Source organism: Nematostella vectensis, chromosome 6 (assembly GCF_932526225.1).
Source record: "Nematostella vectensis chromosome 6, jaNemVect1.1, whole genome shotgun sequence".
Taxonomy (NCBI): Eukaryota; Metazoa; Cnidaria; class Anthozoa; order Actiniaria; family Edwardsiidae; genus Nematostella; species Nematostella vectensis.
The window spans coordinates 15,625,250-15,644,692 of NC_064039.1; the positions used below are offsets into that span (position 1 = coordinate 15,625,250).

The 19,443-nt window shown below is 38.8% G+C and overlaps 1 protein-coding gene across 7 annotated transcripts in view; it reads left to right on the top strand.

Moving 5' to 3' along the window:
- Positions 1 to 19,443, top strand: part of LOC5502009 — a 44,000-nt gene that overhangs the window by 4,792 nt on the left and 19,765 nt on the right. For 2 of the 7 annotated variants that reach the window (XM_048728638.1, XM_048728639.1), the window contains exons 1-2: positions 730 to 879; positions 14,996 to 15,103. In XM_048728638.1, the coding sequence (XP_048584595.1) occupies positions 870 to 879; positions 14,996 to 15,103 (118 nt within the window). In that variant the 5' untranslated portion in view covers positions 730 to 869. Of the gene's footprint in view, positions 1 to 728; positions 880 to 6,026; positions 6,201 to 8,247; positions 8,326 to 8,539; positions 8,711 to 14,995; positions 15,104 to 19,443 lie in introns of those variants that run through there. The other 5 variants (XM_048728641.1, XM_048728640.1, XM_048728635.1 and 2 more) reach the window with 5 other exon arrangements.

Below are 19,443 nucleotides of genomic sequence, written 5' to 3' on the forward strand. Positions count from 1 at the left end.
TTCATTATCTTCCTAATGGTCAAACGAAATCTGTAAGTTAGACATTAGATATGATATTGATTTTTGTGAATATTCCTGTGAATTGAGAAGGAATCCAAGAAAAATACATTTCATAAAACTATCCTTGTAGCAAGGAAATGAATTTTTGTGATGATCAAAGCCAGCAAGCTTAAGTATCTTAGCTTTGGTAATAGTGAGAAAATAAAGAGGGAGATATTACTGTACTTCTTTGATGTTGTTATTATTATATGTAAATTATTATGTTGTTTTTATACAAGCTGGGGTCGGGATTTGAATCAAACGCGGTATCACAGCCATTTTACCGCTCGTCGGTTTTTTCTTTCTTCTTCACTTGACTTTGTCGCTCAGACAAACAAAACAGTCAAACTATTCAGGGATTTAGCTTTCTGTGAGTATATTTGCCAATCTTGCTTACTTAAGTTAGACTTGTTTTCTTTTCCAAGTTATTTTACGTGATCTCTTTTCATTCCTATCGAGTTGGCAAAACAACAACACGCAACCCGCGGGGGAGTAGGACAAAATAAAAGGAGCAAATCCTCACGCGCAGTGGTGGGGTGGTGGTTACTAAAAATAGCCAGATTCGGAATCGACATGGCGCGCGGGTAATGCCCTCCCTTATCTTATGCTCTCTTGGATTTATTATTCTTCGAGACGTCATGGTTACTTTCGGTCGTAGGACTGCCATTTGCCAATCGACATTTGTCATTTGCACTGACAACCTTTATTGAAATAGGTGTATACGTGTTACAGAGCGAAGACAGCCTTATAAGCTGTTTATAGTTTTTAGTTTTATTACTTCTAAATAGCGGACATTACTAAGAATTCCAAACTACCTGAAACAGTTATATATGACCGGAGGTAAGAACTTCGTCGTTAATTCCAAACTACCAAAAACTGTTAGAATTTGAGGGCCCCCGAATGGTCCCCCGAAATTTCGATGCGCTCGCAGTTTTTGGTCAATGCTCGAGACAATTCGTACACGCAAGTTTTCACAAAAAAAGTAGCCTCGTAGCGTAAGTGTTTCATATAAAAACGTTTAGCTGTGAAAAAGAGAATCTTTTTAGAACTTCATGTGTTCTTCGGAACAGCAATTCGACATAAAAACATTGCATTAAAACGAACCCTTACAAACCCCTACATAACTAGCACCGAATGAATCCCTGGAATTATACGTAGATTAATGATCGAGTAGTTATTTTTGTGCGCAGTGATGCGGCTAAAATTAGCGATTTCTTTCATGCCGCTCTGAGACCGTTGTGCTGTTTAACAAGAAAACACTGCCGACAGCCGACACAAATTCAACAACAAACAACGAAATTTTCGTGTTGAATTTATGTCGGCAGTATTTTCTTGTTGCGTGAAAGAAATCTCTAATCGAAGCCGCATCACTGAAATTGAACAAAAATAACTACATAATATCTGTCTTCTCGATCACGCATTTCTTGTAGTCCCTTTTCGATGCCACAGGGATGCATTTAGTTTAGCAGTTGAACAAAGTTCCGTCCATTTTTGGTTCATCGACAAAACAGTGCTCTACTTCACAGGAGCGTACATTATTCAAGCTAAATATTCGCCGGTGATTCAAGAAAGTCCTCTACAGTAGACGAGCGTAATATTCCATGAATGGAATCACTCATCAACTTGATCTTTTTTCATAACTTTCATATAAACTTGTTTCAAAATAATAGTATATTAATAAAACTAGAAGTTCTCATTGAGAAGTGGAGTGCTCGAGCAAGTGCAGTATATATGTATATTCTGGTCATTCATTCATTCGTTTTAGTGAAGTGTCTATGGAGATGTGCAAATTCCAAGTTGTTTTTGCCATTAAAACGTTACAAGAAAATATGCTGCAAAACTTTTTTTCCTGCGTTTGGAGAACCGAAAGTAAACTTACTTCTGTAGGGGGAGGGGGGGTATGGGAAAATTATAGTCTATAGTTAACATTCTGTACATAAAGACTAAACTGTGGTATTTTCCAAATGCGCTTATTTTCAAAACAGACTTTTGTTTATGACTAATGCAAAGTTTCGTAGACCAACGTTGCCGTTAGTCCACTCCTCAATTAAACTAACATTCAATGAACATCAATGTTTATCCACGTATAAAATGTGCATGAATTGAAAAGCCGTTACAAACGGTGCGCGCGCTTTATGCGCGTGCCGTTTAAATCGCCTAATAATAACTTTAGAATGAATTTGCGTCGACGCCTACATGTGGAAACCAGCTGGTTTCGCTTGTTAAGTGTTGCTATCTCTGGCTTCATAATTATAAAATGTATCTGTGTTAGTGCATAAATTACATCTCTTACCTTCCTTAGAATATGCCTTTGCTCTAGCTATTATCTTCCAACTTATTGTGTAATTGATTCTCCTATCTTTTAACTGCCATATGTGCTTACTCAATTCCGTCTCGTTTCTCCTACTTTCAATTCTAAATGAAGAAGCGTGATTTCTCCATCTTGTCTTAAACTCGTTTGTTGTTAGACCTACATACGTTTCGCATTTGTCCCCTGTCTCTACTTTAGCCTGGTAAACTATCTCTTTTTCAAGGCATTTCCCGTTTAAAGGACAGTCTTCCCTTTTCCTACAATTACATTTCCTATCGTCCTCCACCTGCTCGTTGTCCCTTTTATTTAAAATTATCTTATTGTGCCCATCGATTAATTGTTTTACATTTGGCATACAGCTATAGCTAATCTTAAGCGTGTTCCTGTTGAAGATTTTCTTAAGGTTGCTGCTAGCGGGAAAAGACTTATCAACTAACTTAAGGAATTCTCTGCCTATATTTGTGCTTACGTTTTTGTTAAAAGGTGGATTATACCAGATAATGTTCCTTTGTCTATTGCGTCGTTGCACAGGCCTATGTGCTGTTGGCTCGAACTTGAGCAGGTAGTTATAGCCGCTTTTACTCGCGTTTTAGTATTGGGGTGCGGCGTTGTTAAAGGCTTCCTCGTCATAAGATATTTCTGACAGTCTTCTATTTATTGAATCTGGTATGTTTCTTATTATATTTGGAGGGTGGTTGGACTTGCTGTGCACGTATTGTGGTATATTCGCTGGCTTGGAGTATGGTCTAAATTTACCTGTGTTGAGAACTAATGTTACGTCAAGAAAGATCACTATCTTATTTGCTTTAATGGTGATTCTTAACCCGTTGTCAGCAAATATCTTGCATATTCTTTTTTTTTGCCATTTCTATGCTTCTAGGTGCTTGCGACATAATTGCCAGCCCGTCATCTCTATAAAGACCAATGTTGATTTCTGAAATCTGCTTTAGCTGGTGTAGTAAGAAGCATCCGACCAATTCGCATGTCTCCGCTCCATCGAAGCTCCCCATTGTCACATCGAATAATGTGGAAGATGATTTCTTCTCCCATGGTACGCCGTTGCTAAATAGGAGCGAGTGCTTGTATTTTGTAATGAAATCGCCCTCGTCGGTCGTGATGTCACATGCTCTGATGCAAATTCCAGTGCTCGTTCTAGTAGGGTCTGGGTGATAGATGGATAAACCCCACTAGATCGAAGCATATTAAGGCTGAATTCTCCTTACTTGGTAGCTGTCTGTACCATTCTAGAACAGATGACGTGTTTTTCCATTGGTTCACCTCGGTTTTCGTTACTAGCCTCTTGTTGATATTCTCGAGTATTTGTTTACTAATTTTTCCAATCTCTGATTTTGAAGGGTTAATTAGCCGGCATGTTGATTCTGTTTATGGTCTTTCAAGGTGATGAATGCTTCTTTTGTGGCTTGTGCTTCTACTCTATCTTGTATGTCTAGTTTAGTGGTTATCCTCTTCGTATCTGCGTCGATCTTTTTGAGTTTATTCTCGCTTGCGATCTTATACGTTTTGGCAGATAAGTCAGCAAATTTCTACAAATTGGAAACAGAGAGTTACAAACAGCTTCTTAATAGCAACGTTACCAAAACAATTTCTTCAACCTGAGTTAATCCTTGTAACTCTTTTGGGACTTGCCCAGGTATCACAGAATTTTCTTTAGAAAATGATTTGGGAGTTTCCGTATCCCTCTTACAGCGTGTGCAAGTACAATCCTCTGATTGCTTTTTTATGTTCAAAGGCCAAGCATCTTTACAAATAGAACATTGGTAAATGGAATATTGCATCGACTGATAATTTTTGCATATTTAATTTTGCCCAAGTTTGATCATGTTAGGGCCATCCTGGATTGAGTTGAATTCCTTCAAATAATTTGGTTGCATATCACAGTGAATATGCTAAGTACTAAATAAGCTAAATAGTATTTCAGGGGTTTTTGAAAACCACCCTTTCCAATGCTTTTATCGAGAACTATTAGCCACAGATACAGCAGCATTAGTAGAGGCGCAGCATCTTGCTTTGACAGGTTTGATATTGCTGAAAAACAGATAACTTTTTTCATTTCTTTTTATGTACTGCCAAGTTCAGTGAATATTATGTACCGCCAAGTTCACTCCGGTATCAAGAGCCTTTCTTATTCATTCTTTCCCAGAGCAGCCTTCAAGGCAGCAGCTACAGAAGCTTTACCCTCTATAAGGATACTACCACACCTTAAGCGGCTTTAATTTGATTTTTCTCTAAAAATTCATTTGTTTGACTATTCATTATTATTTATTTAATTATTTATGTCTATTTTTAATCTATAAGGACCTTCCAGGTTGGTCATCTATTATTAAAGAATACATAAATGGGGCTGCATTTACACTTTAGAAAAGCCATATTGCACTGTAGTAAGCAAGCACTGCAGAAAGGTTGTATGTTTATATATATACCTATTTCACAAAAGGTTGTCAGTGCAAATGGCGAAAGGCAAATGGTAAATGGCTTATGGGTACTAATTTTTCGTAAAATTGAAGGTGTTTTAACTTTATTTAAGAATAAAGTCCAGCAATGTCAGAGCCAAGCATTGGTAACCTTTAATGGATAATTGTTTTGATTTATCAAGAGAGCATAAGATAAGAGAGGGACACTTTGGTATTACCCGCGCGCCATGTCGATTCCGAATCTGGCTATTTTTAGTAACCACCACCCCACCACTGCGCGTGAGCATTTTTACTCACCCTACCCCCGCGCTTTGGCATTTACATCTTTTGTTTGCCGCTTTTTTGTGACTTGAAACCGAAAAAAACACCCTATTTGCACAAATACCATCGAAAATTTCATTCTAGCATCAAGGATACGGGCAGTTGCGGTTTATTAAGGGGATGTAGTGCTTCGAGGATTGGAAGATTTCGAAAACGAGACTTCATTCAAAATCAAGAGCGGAAAACCTCGTGCCTCAAACACCGTTTTTGCTCTAACTTGCTTCTTCTTCGTGGTTTCTCAACCTTCATTATCTTCCTAATGGTCAAACGAAATCTGTAAGTTAGACATTAGATATGATATTGATTTTTGTGAATATTCCTGTGAATTGAGAAGGAATCCAAGAAAAATACATTTTATAAAACTATCCTTGTAGCAAGGAAATTAATTTTTGTGATGATCAAAGCCAGCAAGCTTTGAAAATAAAGAGGGAGATATTACTGTACTTCTTTGATGTTGTTATTATTATATGTAAATTATTATGTTGTTATTATACAAGCTGGGGTCGGGATTTGAATCAAACGCGGTATCACAGCCATTTTACCGCTCGTCGGTTTTTTCTTTCTTCTTCACTTGACTTTGTCGCTCAGACAAACAAAACAGTCAAACTATTCAGGGATTTAGCTTTCTGTGAGTATATTTGCCAATCTTGCTTACTTAAGTTAGACTTGTTTTCTTTTCCAAGTTATTTTACGTGATCTCTTTTCATTCCTATCGAGTTGGCAAAACAACAACACGCAACCCGCGGGGGAGTAGGACAAAATAAAAGGAGCAAATCTTCACGCGCAGTGGTGGGGTGGTGGTTACTAAAAATAGCCAGATTCGGAATCGACATGGCGCGCGGGTAATACCCTCCCCTATCTTATGCTCTCTTGGATTTAGTACTCTTCGAGACGTCATGGTTACTTTCGGTCGTAGGACTACCATTTGCCAATCGACATTTGTCATTTGCACTGACAACCTTTATTGAAATAGGTGTATACGTGTTACAGAGCGAAGACAGCCTTATAAGCTGTTTATAGTTTTTAGTTTTATTACTTCTAAATAGCGGACATTACTAAGAATTTAAACTACCTGAAACAGTTATATATGACCGGAGATAAGAACTTCGTCGTTAATTCCAAACTACCAAAAACTGTTAGAATTTGAGGGCCCCCGAATGGTCCCCCGAAATTTCGATGCGCTCGCAGTTTTTGGTCAATGCTCGAGACAATTCGTACACGCAAGTTTTCACACACAAAAAAAGTAGCCTCGTAGCGTAAGTGTTTCATATAAAAACGTTTAGCTGTGAAAAAGAGAATCTTTTTAGAACTTCATGTGTTCTTCGGAACACCAATTCGACATAAAAACATTGCATTATAACAAACCCTTACAAACCCCTACATAACTAGCACCGAATAAATCCCTGGAATTATACGTAGATTAATGATCGAGTAGTTATTTTTGTGCGCAGTGATGCGGCTAAAATTAGCGATTTCTTTCATGCCGCTCTGAGACAAGAAAACACTGCCGACAGCCGACACAAATTCAACAACAAACAACGAAATTTTCGTGTTGAATTTATGTCGGCAGTATTTTCTTGTTGCGTGAAAGAAATATCTAATCGAAGCCGCATCACTGAAATTGAACAAAAATAACTACATAATATCTGTCTTCTCGATCACGCATTTCTTGTAGTCCCTTTTCGATGCCACAGGGATGCATTTAGTTAAGCAGTTGAACAAAGTTCCGTCCATTTTTGGTTCATCGACAAAACAGTGCTCTTCTTCACAGGAGCGTACATAATTCAAGCTAAATATTCGCCGGTGATTCAAGAAAGTCCTCTACAGTAGACGAGCGTAATATTCCATGAATGGAATCACTCATCAACTTGATCTTTCTTCATAACTTTCATATAAACTTGTTTCAAAATAATAGTATCTTAATAAAACTAGAAGTTCTCATTGGGGAGTGGAGTGCTCGAGCAAGTGCAGTATATATGTATATTCTGGTCATTCATTCATCCGTTTTAGTGAAGTGTCTATGGAGATGTGCAAATTCCAAGTTGTTTTTGCCATTAAAACGTTACAAGAAAATATGCTGCAAAACTTTTTTTCCTGCGTTTGGAGAACCGAAAGTAAACTTACTTCTGTAGGGGGAGGGGGGATATGGGAAAATTATAGTCTATAGTTAACTTTCTGTACATAGTCTAGCAGGCATAGAAGACTAAACTGTGGTTTTTTTCAAATGCGCTTATTTTCAAAACAGACTTTTGTTTATGACTAATGCAAAGTTTCGTAGACCAACGTTGCCGTTAGTCCACTCCTCAGTTAAACTAACATTCAATGAACATCAATGTTTATCTACGTATAAAATGTGCATGAATTGAAAAGCCGTTACAAACGGTGCGCGCGCTTTATGCGCCTAATAAAACTTTAGAATGAATTTGCGTCGATGCCTACATGTGGAAACCAGCTGGTTTCGCTTGTTAAGTGTTGCCATCTCTGGCTTCATAATTATAAAATGTTTCTGTGTAGTGCATAAATTACATCTCTTAGTTTCCTTAGATTATGCTTTTGCTCTAGCTATTATCTTCCAACTTACTGTGTAATTGATTCTCCTATCTTTTAACTGCCATATGTGCTTAATCAATTCCGTCTCGTTTCTCCTACTTTCAATTCTAAATGAAGAAGCGTGATTTCTCCATCTTGTCTTAAACTCGTTTGTTGTTAGACCTACATACGTTTCGCATTTGTCCCCTGTCCCTACTTTAGCTTGGTAAACTATCTCTTTTTCAAGGCATTCCCCGTTTAAAGGACAGTCTTCCCTTTTCCTCTAATTACATTTCCTATCGTCCTCCACCTGCTCGTTGTCCCTTCTATTTAAAATTATCTTATTGTGCCCATCGATTAATTGTTTTACATTTGGCATACAGCTATAGCTAATCTTAAGCGTGTTCCTGTTGAAGATTTTCTTAAGGGTGCTGCTAGCGGGAAAAGACTTATCGACTAACTTAAGGAATTCTCTGCCTATATTTGTGCTTACGTTTTTGTTAAAAGGTGGATTATACCAGATAATGTTCCTTTGTCCATTGCGTCGTTGCACAGGCCTATGTGCTGTTGGCTCGAACTTGAGCAGGTAGTTATAGCCGCTTTTCCTCAGAGCGTTTTGGTATTGTGGTGCGGCGTTGTTAAAGGCTTCCTCGTCATAAGATATTTCTGACAGTCTTCTATTTATTGAATCTGGTATGTTTCTTATTATATTTGGAGGGTGGTTGGACTTGCTGTGCACGTATTGTGGTATATTCGCTGGCTTGGAGTATGGTCTAAATTTACCTGTGTTGAGAACTAATGTTACGTCAAGAAAGATCACTATCTTATTTGCTTTAATGGTGATTCTTAACCCGTTGTCAGCAAATATCTTGCATATTCTTTTTTTTTGCCATTTCTATGCTTCTAGGTGCTTGCGACATAATTGCCAGCCCGTCATCTCTATAAAGACCAATGTTGATTTCTTGAATCTGCTTTAGCTGGTGTAGTAAGAAGCATCCGACCAATTCGCATGTCTCCGCTCCATCGAAGCTCCCCATTGTCACATCGAATAATGTGGAAGATGATTTCTTCTTCCATGGTACGCCGTTGCTAAATAGGAGCGAGTGCTTGTCTTTTGTAATGAAATCGCCCCCGTCGGTCGTGATGTCACATGCCCTGATGCAAATTCCAGTGGTCGTTCTAGTAGGGTCTGGGTAATAGATGGATAAACTCCACTAGATCGAAGCATATAAAGGCTGAATTCTCCTTACGTTGTAGCTGTCTGTACCATTCTAGAACAGATGACGTGTTTTTCCATTGGTTCACCTCGGTTTTCGTTACTAGCCTCTTGTTGATATTCTCGAGCATTTGTTTACCAATTTTTCCAATCTCTGATTTTGAAGGGTTAATTAGCCGGTATGTTGGTCTATTATCGAAATTCTGTTTATGGTCTTTCAAGGTGATGAATGCTTCTTTTGTGGCTAGTGCTTGTACTCTATCTTGTATGTCTAGTTTAGTGGTTATCCTCTTCGCATCTGCGTCGATCGTTTTGAGTTTATTCTCGCTTGCGATCTTATACGTTTTGGCAGATAAGTCAGCAAATTTCTACAAATTGGAAACAGAGAGTCACAAACAGCTTCTTAATAGCAACGTTACCAAAACAATTTCTTCAACCTGAGTTAATCCTTGTAACTCTTTTGGGACTTGCCCAGGTATCACAGAATTTTCTTTAGAAAATGATTTGGGAGTTTCCGTATCCCTCTTACAGCGTGTGCAAGTACAATCCTCTGATTGCTTTTTTCTGTTCAAAGGCCAAGCATCTTTACAAATAGAACATTGGTAAATGGAATATTGCATCGACTGATAATTTTTGCAAATTTAATTTTGCCCAAGTTTGATCATGTAAGGGCCATCCTGGATTGAGTTGAATTCCTTCAAATAATTTGGTTGCATATCACAGTGAATATGCTAAGTACTAAATAAGCTAAATAGTATTTCAGGGGTTTTTGAAAACCACCCTTTCCAATGCTTTTATCGAGAACTATTAGCCACAGATACAGCAGCATTAGTAGAGGCGCAGCATCTTGCTTTGACAGGTTTGATATTGCTGAAAAACAGATAACTTTTTTCATTTCTTTTTATGTACTGCCACGTTCAGTGAATCTTTTATACCGCCAAGTTCATTCCGGTATCAAGAGCCTTTCTTATTCATTCTTTCCCAGAGCAGCCTTCAAGGCAGCAGCTACAGAAGCTTTACCCTCTATAAGGATACTACCACACCTTAAGCGGCTTTAATTTGATTTTTCTCTAAAAATTCATTTGTTTGACTATTCATTATTATTTATTTAATTATTTATGTCTATTTTTAATCTATAAGGACCTTCCAGGTTGGGTCAGTACGCAGCTCTTACAAGCTGCAATTTAAATGGGCAAATGAACAATATCCGAACCTTGACATAAAGAACGAGAAGAATAGAGACAAAAGAACTCCTTTGTAGAATAAAGATAATAGGAGACAAAGCAGCTGCGTACTTACTCTCCAGGTTTAGTGCAAACTAGCTGTTGAGGTGGAAGAAACTAATAACGCCGAACTAATAAACATATTTTCCCCTCAGAAAGAAATAGTTTACAAAACTAACCTAAATTGTTCTTACCAAATAAAAATCAAAGCTGAGAAAATATGAGATAACATACATTCGTTTACTCTTGCATTTTAGTCTGGCTTAGATTCTATAGTAAGTTATAGAATAAGATTGACACGAGAAATTGTCATTTGGACAGAAATAACAGAAGCGGTTTTGCTCGAACAATTCGCATTTTACAAGAGATTTATTTTTTAGTACACCATTATACAAGATATATAGTTACCGCAGGGGCTCATAAGTAGGGGCAATCAACTTCCCCACATTCTGGTACTATATAGGTGTCAAGGCGTTTCCTAGGATCAGGCTATTTTTAGACGCACGGATTAGCCAATCAGATGACAGGGCGGAAAAATTGACTTTGTCTCAAGGGATCCATAATGGCGGCCGAGAAGGGGGAAAACGACGCTTGCTTTTCAAAGTCTTCCTACGTCGTCATATGCCTTCTTATTTCTGAATCCTTTTTGTCGCAGAGTGATTATTTGTATCGATCTCGAAATTCTGTCGCTGAGAGGCGATATTATCATCCATAAGGTTTTTGATACTGCTAGTTAACTAACAATAGTGTAAGAAGTAACATACGAAAGTTTATGTCTTTTTTTTTTTGTTAAATATTTTTATCAAAAGAGCTCTTCAAAGCTGGAACTGTGTTTGTATCAACACCCTTGACCTGTCCTGGACTCACTGTACTGGGGCCGATTCCTGAAAGGCCGATTAACTTAACCCTCGACAGGGGCGTACGCAGGATTTTAACAAGTTGCATTCAAAGCATTCAGAAGCTGAATAAGGGCGTGGCCCCTTACCCCGCATCCCTGTGAAGATTTCATAGCTCCCGCTTTTGGGTTTGAAATTGACGTCAGTGCGTCAGACTTGACGGTCCTCTGTCATCCTCGATCTGAAATAGGACTTCAGTCGTCGCTTGGCACTGAACGACATAACAATATGTTTGGAAATCATCTGTAGACTACCATGATTAATAAGAAAATGATAGTTTTTATCCTGATCATATATGTAAAACTGCTTACGTAAAAATTTATGAGTAAACATTTGATTTTTTCCTCTCGTTATGCAAATAAGATCACCAAATTTTTTTGCAGTCCAGCGACTGCAGGCCTATAGGCTGTGTACGCCCTTGCTCGATCAGCGCCTAATCCCGGGTTAAAATTCGCTAATCGTAGGTTAGCCAACCGACGGATAACTCACCGTTCCCGAAAGCCAAGTAATCCCCCGAATTACTAACCCTGGATTAAATGAGTGAAAAACTGGTTTGAGGAGTAAAATTCACACAGGGTACCCAGTATATCAACAGAAAGCAACTTAAATTTGCCTTTGGTGATTTTATTTTCGCAGAAAAGCCCTAAAACACCTCTACATCACCTGTAATTACCTCCGTTTCATGGCCAAAAAAGTGTCATTTGCAGGATTCGAGTTGGTGCGTGACACTAACGGGACAGATTCATTTCAAGTATAAATTTCATGTAACTTTCTGTCTGTCCCAGCACAATTTCCAAGTCAGCATCGCAACGAAGGTCACATAATAAAGCGAAATGTTAGGGTATTTGATCCCTACATTGGTTTGTGTAACGTCTTTTTTGTCGACAACTTTATTTTATGAGGCTTAGTTCTATTACAAAGTTTGGGAGGCCTGTGTTACGCCAACTAAACAGTGGGTTAGCGAGTTAACCCACCTCGCGAGCAGGGTTAGATTTTACCTCCAAACTGACACAGAGTTAGCGCTAACCAGCATTTCGGGAACGGAACTAATCTGGGGGTAAAAATTTAATCGTGGGTTAGGGTTAATTTAACCCTGGGTTAGCGGAAATCGGCTTTTCAGGAACCGGCCCCCGATCTGGTAAGAAATTGTAAGAAATATCCATGTAAAAGTATACTAACATAAAAGGCAACCTCAATATTGTTTTTTTTTTGTCTTTTTATAAATTCTATTTCCATTTAATTCGAAAATTTATTCTTGTTATTTATGATCTGTTATGAATACTTTGTTTAAATTTGACTTTCCAAAAAAAGAGAGGAGAGAATGTGTATTATAGTGACTATCCACTGAAGTGGTCGTTTCTCTTGGAACTCTGACCAGAAACTATAATACGTTTTATAATAATTACAAAAAAGGCAAGGAAGGTATAAAAGCATACATATAATGTAAGACTTGCCACCATTATAGTAATGCACTTTCAGTCCTTGTTAAATCTTTCAGAAAAGCTCTTGTGGGAAGATTATGCTGCCACTCAAACAGTCTGTTATTTCCCTGTAATAACAACAGTCTGTTATTTCGCTGTAATAAATAATTATATGTAACGGTAAGGAAAATATCCTGAAGTTTTCCTTTTAATGATATCTGCTACATTCATGGCTGTGTTTTGCTACTCCAAAAGCTTTATTGTTGACTTTTGTTTACTTTAAAATAACTTAGTTTACACAACTCCCTATTATATTTATAATTTTTTTAGTTAATTATTTTTTTGAACTTGTCCATATTACCTGCAAACATGCTACTCTTATTATTAAATATTAATTGCAGGTATTGACCTGCCAAAATATAGCTCATTAAAAAGCACCTCCGAATGGTGTCAACCTTTTTCTTTTAAAGTCTGTATTTGTTCCTAACCGTTTAAAACAATCCACAAGATCCAGCAGGATAGAAGTTGTCAAGTGGTTTCCTTCCTGGGCTTATTTGGTCCATTTTGTGTACATTTATTTGGCATGGTGTTAACACAACTTCTAAGAATCTGACATTTCTTTGGTGCAAGTCCAGATTTTTCTTTTCAGACTGAAGCAGGGCATCAACAAATCAAAGCTTGTAAATCCTGGTTATCAAAGTCATAGTATAATTTTTTTCCAAGATATTGACTTATTTGCCTTGATTCTCAACATCAGTATCAAACACCTTATGAATGATAATATGGCCTCTCAGCGAGAGAATGTCGAGATCGAAACAAATGATCACTTCCGAATTTAATTGCTTTGCAAGAGCAAGAAAAAATGTGCTCGTAACAACGTTTGAGTCCACTTATGGAGAAATAAATAGTCCAAGGCTAGTAACAGAATGTTTTTTCTCTGCGACAAAAAGGATTCAGAAATAAGAAGGCATATGACGACGTAGGAAGACTTTGAAAAGCAAGCGTCGTTTTCCCCCTTCTCGGCCGCCATTATGGATCCCTTGAGACAAAGTCAATTTTTCCGCCCTGTCATCTGATTGGCTAATCCGTGCGTCTAAAAATAGCCTGATCCTAGGAAACGCCTTGACACTTATATAGTACCAGAATGTGGGAAAGTTGATTGCCCCTACTTATGAGCCCCTGCGGTAACTATATATCTTGTATAATGGTGTACTAAAAAATAAATCTCTTATAAAATGCGAATTGTTCGAGCAAAACCGCTTCTGTTATTTCTGTCCAAATGACAATTTCTCGTGTCAATCTTATTCTATAACTTACTATAGAATCTAAGCCAGACTAAAATGCAAGAGTAAACGAATGTATGTTATCTCATATTTTCTCAGCTTTGATTTTTATTTGGTAAGAACAATTTAGGTTAGTTTTGTAAATTATTTCTTTCTGAGGGGAAAATATGTTTATTAGGTCGGCGTTATTAGTTTCTTCCACCTCAACAACTAGTTTGCACTAAACCTGGAGAGTAAGTACGCAGCTGCTTTGTCTCCTATTATCTTTATTCTACAAATGAGTTCTTTTGTCTCTATTCTTCTCGTTCTTTATGTCAAGGTTCGGATATTGTTCATTTGCCCATTTAAATTGCAGCTTGTAAGAGCTGCGTACTGACCCAACCTGGAAGGTCCTTATAGATTAAAAATAGACATAAATAATTAAATAAATAATAATGAATAGTCAAACAAATGAATTTTTAGAGAAAAATGAAATAAAAGCCGCTTAAGGTGTGGTAGTATCCTTATAGAGGGTAAAGCTTCTGTAGCTGCTGCCTTGAAGGCTGCTCTGGGAAAGAATGAATAAGAAAGGCTCTTGATACCGTGACACTTATATGGATACAGATGATTGCCCCTACTTATGAGCCCCTGGTTACCGTAAAGGAAAAACTACAGATTAAATTTAGACTAAACTAAACATCAACGAATAAATAAAGTATTCAATCAGAGCAATATTTCATTAACTACGATCAGAAACGTTAAAATTGTTTGATAAGTTTACGATGATACGTATGATTTGAAAACGTACCGTTTCATTCGTTTCAAGTCGGCGAGAGAACAAACATTAATAATCATACTTTTGCTGCTTTATTGTCTTCGATTTCTTCGACTTTAGATATGGATCCTTTCTTTATTTTAGGCTGTCGATTTTCTTTCGAAGACTTTCTATCTTTCACCGCAACACAGCAGTGTCAAACGGTTTCGTCGTGTAATCGATCTTCCGCCGTGTGATAACCACTTTGTTGGAGGCAAAATTCGACAGCGTCCTCAGGGAAAATTGTAGATTTTTTGATTCAAACAATCCATGACTGTAGAAGAGTTTCTCAAATTGTTTTCCCACTTCTTAGATGTTTGGAAGTTTGTGTTTTTCTCGAGTGGAAGCGTTAGGAAAGCGTGGTTACATAGTTTGCGTGGGCAGGCAGGCAGGCGTTCATATGAAATTGCCGTCAAGTATATACTAAATAATAGTATATTATAATAATATACTAAATAATAGTATATTATAATAATATATTAAATTTTTGTTTCTTTGTTTTGTTATAAATATATTTTTTTTCAAACTCAGCCATGAAAGTACGAGTGATCATAATATCCTTCACCGCTGTTTTTACGCTGATCTACCTTGCATTGAATAACTCGTCACTTGGTAGGAAAACAATGTCATTTTTCTCAGGTAAGTTCAAGTAGAGCTCATAGACAATATTTCATACTTTAACCCTATTCAGACTGGGCTTTTTTGAGCTGTCTAAGACTGGGGGAGGGGGGCTAAAAGTAGTTCATTAACCGCTTAGGCTATGACTATCAAACTTACAGAAAATGATCACCAGCATGCAAAGAATCGCCACGCCCTTTTTTGGGATTTTGAGTGTGGTCAGGAGAAGCCAAAATTTTCGAATTTAGTCTCATCTCGGGGGACTAAGGTTATCATACATTTTTGTAAACCTCATTTATTCTACTTCATTATTATCTATGATAGCCGTGCCGAAAACGTAGCTGGTAAATCACGTGATAAAGTGACGTCATTTTGTGTTGTCATCCTGTCCATTTAAATCACTTGGGATGTTATATTTAGAGCAATTATCTGAAAAATTAGAGTCGGAATCAAGAAAGATCGAGTACGTAGCTCAGCTAAATTTGTTAATGAAATAGTTGAGCTTATTTTACTATAAATAAATGGTTGCTATGGCAACGCTTGTTGATACTTATTTCGGGTCAAAAAAGACATAATAACTTGATCTTACAGATTTTGTTTTTCTTAAGAGTGTTGAAATACTGTAATATACTACAACACAGTCAACCAGCACCAAGAGCAAACACTTCAGGAAGAAAAATCAATGGGTAATAGATTAGAAAATATATTTAAAGATATATGGACTGTGAAATGCGGCATATTGTCATGATTCATAACTCCTATTATACATTGCTATGTCGTCATTGTATTGAAATCTAAATACAATGTGGTTCGTTAAAATGAACCAATACAACATACATACAATCATACTATCTATCAGTATCCAAGAAAAGCCTTTTCACTGACTGGTTTCCATGGCAACCATGCAGCATTTGGTGTGAAAGGAACCTTAACCTTAAAGGTGCATTTCTGCAACTTGCATTTTTGTTGGTATTTATGCTAATTACATGTCTTTTTACACCGAACGGTATTGCCTACAATGAATGACACTGAGACCTTCTACTCCTCATCTACGATATCTGTAAATTCATCAACCTGGTCGTCCCTGCGGTTTTCACACTCTTGGAGCTTGCAGACATCTGTGCATACGAGACCGTTCGAAACACAGGTGCAGTTTGGAGCTACACACTTCTTCTTGCATTGACACGAAAGACTGTGCATGCGAGACCGTTCGAAACACAGGTGCAGTTTGGAGCTACACACTTCTTCTTGCATTGACACGAAAGAATACTGCCAATCCTTATGCAGTACCCCCTGCCGTCCAGTTAACCGCCAGCATTCCTTCCTGCATCTTCCAGCCCTGGCCGGCTGGCGAGGGTACCTCGGGGCACCTCTGAAGACTTCTCCGCCATATTGCTGTCTGGTAATTAGCTCTGTAGCAGTGCATTCGGAGAGTATCCACACATAGAGGAGCTGACTGGAATCAATCTTCTTAGCGCAGGAAAGACGGTATCGCACCTTATTAACACTAGACGTGCCAGGATTCTGGTTGTAAAAAAACACGTGCAAAGAGTTCCTCTGAAACTTCCCAGGAGTTACCAAGTTCCACGAAGAGCCCTAGATGCTGCTTCACCAGTTTTAATGGCGCTAGCTTGCCTTTCCAGGCAAAGGCACTTTCACTATCACATCAAGTAAATGCATGAAGTCCCAGAAGGCAGCGGCACAGCGAAGGACCATGCAGTTGCACCACGCTTGTGATATTGATAAACTTGGTTCGCGCCTGTGTTCCGCACTTCATGTAGACTGGAGGTTGGATAAAACTCTTGAACGCCAGGCAAAGTAGAAAGACATCCGCATCGTCAGAGGAAATCACAATAGCAGGGGCGCCATCTCTAGCGGCGTTGTGTGCGTGCAGCAGCAGCCTCGTGTCCGCTTCCTCTTGTGTTGACCGCAGTTCTTCGCACAGCCCCCTGCCATGGATTGTGATTTCGTAACACTCCTGCCCACTTGCTGCATACAGTTTCTTTCCTCTAATCTTTGATCTGCAGCGTTCCTTCTTCCACATATCAACGACAAAGAGTATGAGTTGCTGTTTGTTACAAGAATTTGTCAGCAATCTTCTCCACAGAGGCACACGGTGCTCAGGTTGGATGTTTCGGTATTCATTGCCAATCTCACCTCTCCTCTTCTCTCTCTCTGCCTTCTCGATAGATATTCGTCGATATTCATCGAAAACAACATCAACCCTGAAGCTGTTAGCACCCTCGCGCAAGACCATTGAAAGCAACGCATCTGAGACTTCTCTGAACGTTTTGAGTTCACCGTTCAACCTTTGGACCATCGCCATCCCATCGACTATGCTGACCGAGCTTGAAGGAAGATCTTCAACGGGCTCTATACGCTTCTGAAGCTCTTTGGCCAGGGCCGACTTTTGGGTTTTCTTTAAACAGCCATCTGGTGCTGCCAATGACCACGGTAGTGGACCGAGTGGGTGGAAAAGGACTTCTTTCATGCTCAGCTGCCTTGCTTCTGCGATTATTATTTGCGCAAAGACTGCTCGATCTGCTTTCAGCACTATCTCTTTGGCTGTCCCATTTTGGATCTTGATTTTCTTGTTCAAATGGGTAACGGTTTTCAGCTTTGCCTTAGTCAGGGTATCGTGGAACTTGACTATTGGTATGTTTGCCTCCAACCTCTCTTGGCTAAATTTCCGGAGGGCCTTCTCGCCGACATCTGTAGCAGACATAAGATCCCTTTTAACTTCTTCAGATGCCAATTTACCCGTTGACAAACACAGAAGGTCTTCCCCTGGACTCTTAAACGGGTTCAACCAGCCTCCAAACGTGGCAAGCAGCGATTAAACGTCCGCTTCATCTTTCAAGATCTGCTGAGGGTCAGTATGCTGAGAACTTTAATCGCTCTGCAGATATGAAGGTTGCTTTGATCTTGCAGACATTTTGTTTTTCATAAATGACTATACGTGATGAAATCAGGTTCTCAGACCAATAGTTTTTAGCGGCTCTCAATAATAATGTCATTGATTCAGTATAAATCAAGAAAGTAGATGGAGACATTATGCTTATGATATAATTATTCTCATGGTATAGTTTTTCTGTGAAAACAGATTTTTTAATGTCGAAAGTTTTTATAATTTCTTTAAAATTAAGACCCGATTGAGAGGGAATTAGTACACGATGACCCTTTGTATTGGACGTAGGGCGAAAACACTAGATTGTTCATGCGGCAGAAGCACTAAACGTGCTGCAGCCCTGGAGTCCTCTCAAGATCTGTTAAGGGTTCACCCTGTCATTGACCAACATCTAGGCTCAAACTTCAGACCGCCTTTCTATCGCCTTTGCATTGGTTGAACTGATACCGGACTTTGGAACTGTGGAAGATTCTGTGGAACAGTGGAACACTGCTGCTGAAGTTGTGGATAGATTTTGTTGCTCTCTTAGCTCTGTCCTGTTAACAGCTGCCTGTGCGCCGATGAAGGGTAAGGAGACAAGCTTCTAGAACGATGCCCCCTTACCTACCCGTCAGGGTGGTAAAAGGTATTTTCGTGAAACGAGATTTGGACATTTTTGGCCCACGTAAAATCGTCAATTCCGACGTCCGTGAAACGTGATTTAACGATTTAATAGGCCATTTTTCGGTCCGTGAAACGTGAAAAGCCATTTTGCCCGGTCCGTGAAACGTGATCCAAACCCCCCTTTACCAGCTTGTACCCGTATTTATGGAGGGTGGTATCACAACCAAGAAGCGCATGGATAAAAAGCGAAAAATAAAATGAGAAATAGAAATAACATTAAAACTTTTCCGTAGCAGCTTATGGCCGTCATTTCCCACATCTTCGTGTAGATTTGGATTTCGGCTCAGGTAGATGTCATGGGCATCCATGCGGAATTATCGTCACCAATAGGAACGGTGATGCTAATCGTGAGGACGATTTTACCGCAGCTTTCCACATAAGCAATCATATAGTCGATTCGTCATCAGCTCCCGTGTCGATTGTGCCACAACCGCTTTCCCACGGGTACATATCATTAAGGCTAACAATGCTGGAGGAAAGCTTCAGAGCTAAAAAAAATGTTGTTTAAGGTCTTCTGGGGGTGAGCTAGATTTGAGTGCTAAAACGACAGCTGTAGCATGTACGACGTCATTAACTGCTGATTGCGAGTCTGTGCTATCTGCTAACAAGATCTATTTCTCCGGTCGCTTTAGCGGCATCAGCATTAATTGCGCTGTCGGCTTGAAAACCCGTGCAGGTGTTTTTCAGTGTATGGTCTTGCAAAAAAGGGCGATCTCTCCGCAAGAACTTTCAGAACTGTCTAAAAGGGTTTGAATGTCTACAAGCATCGTGATGGTGACAAAATTTATAT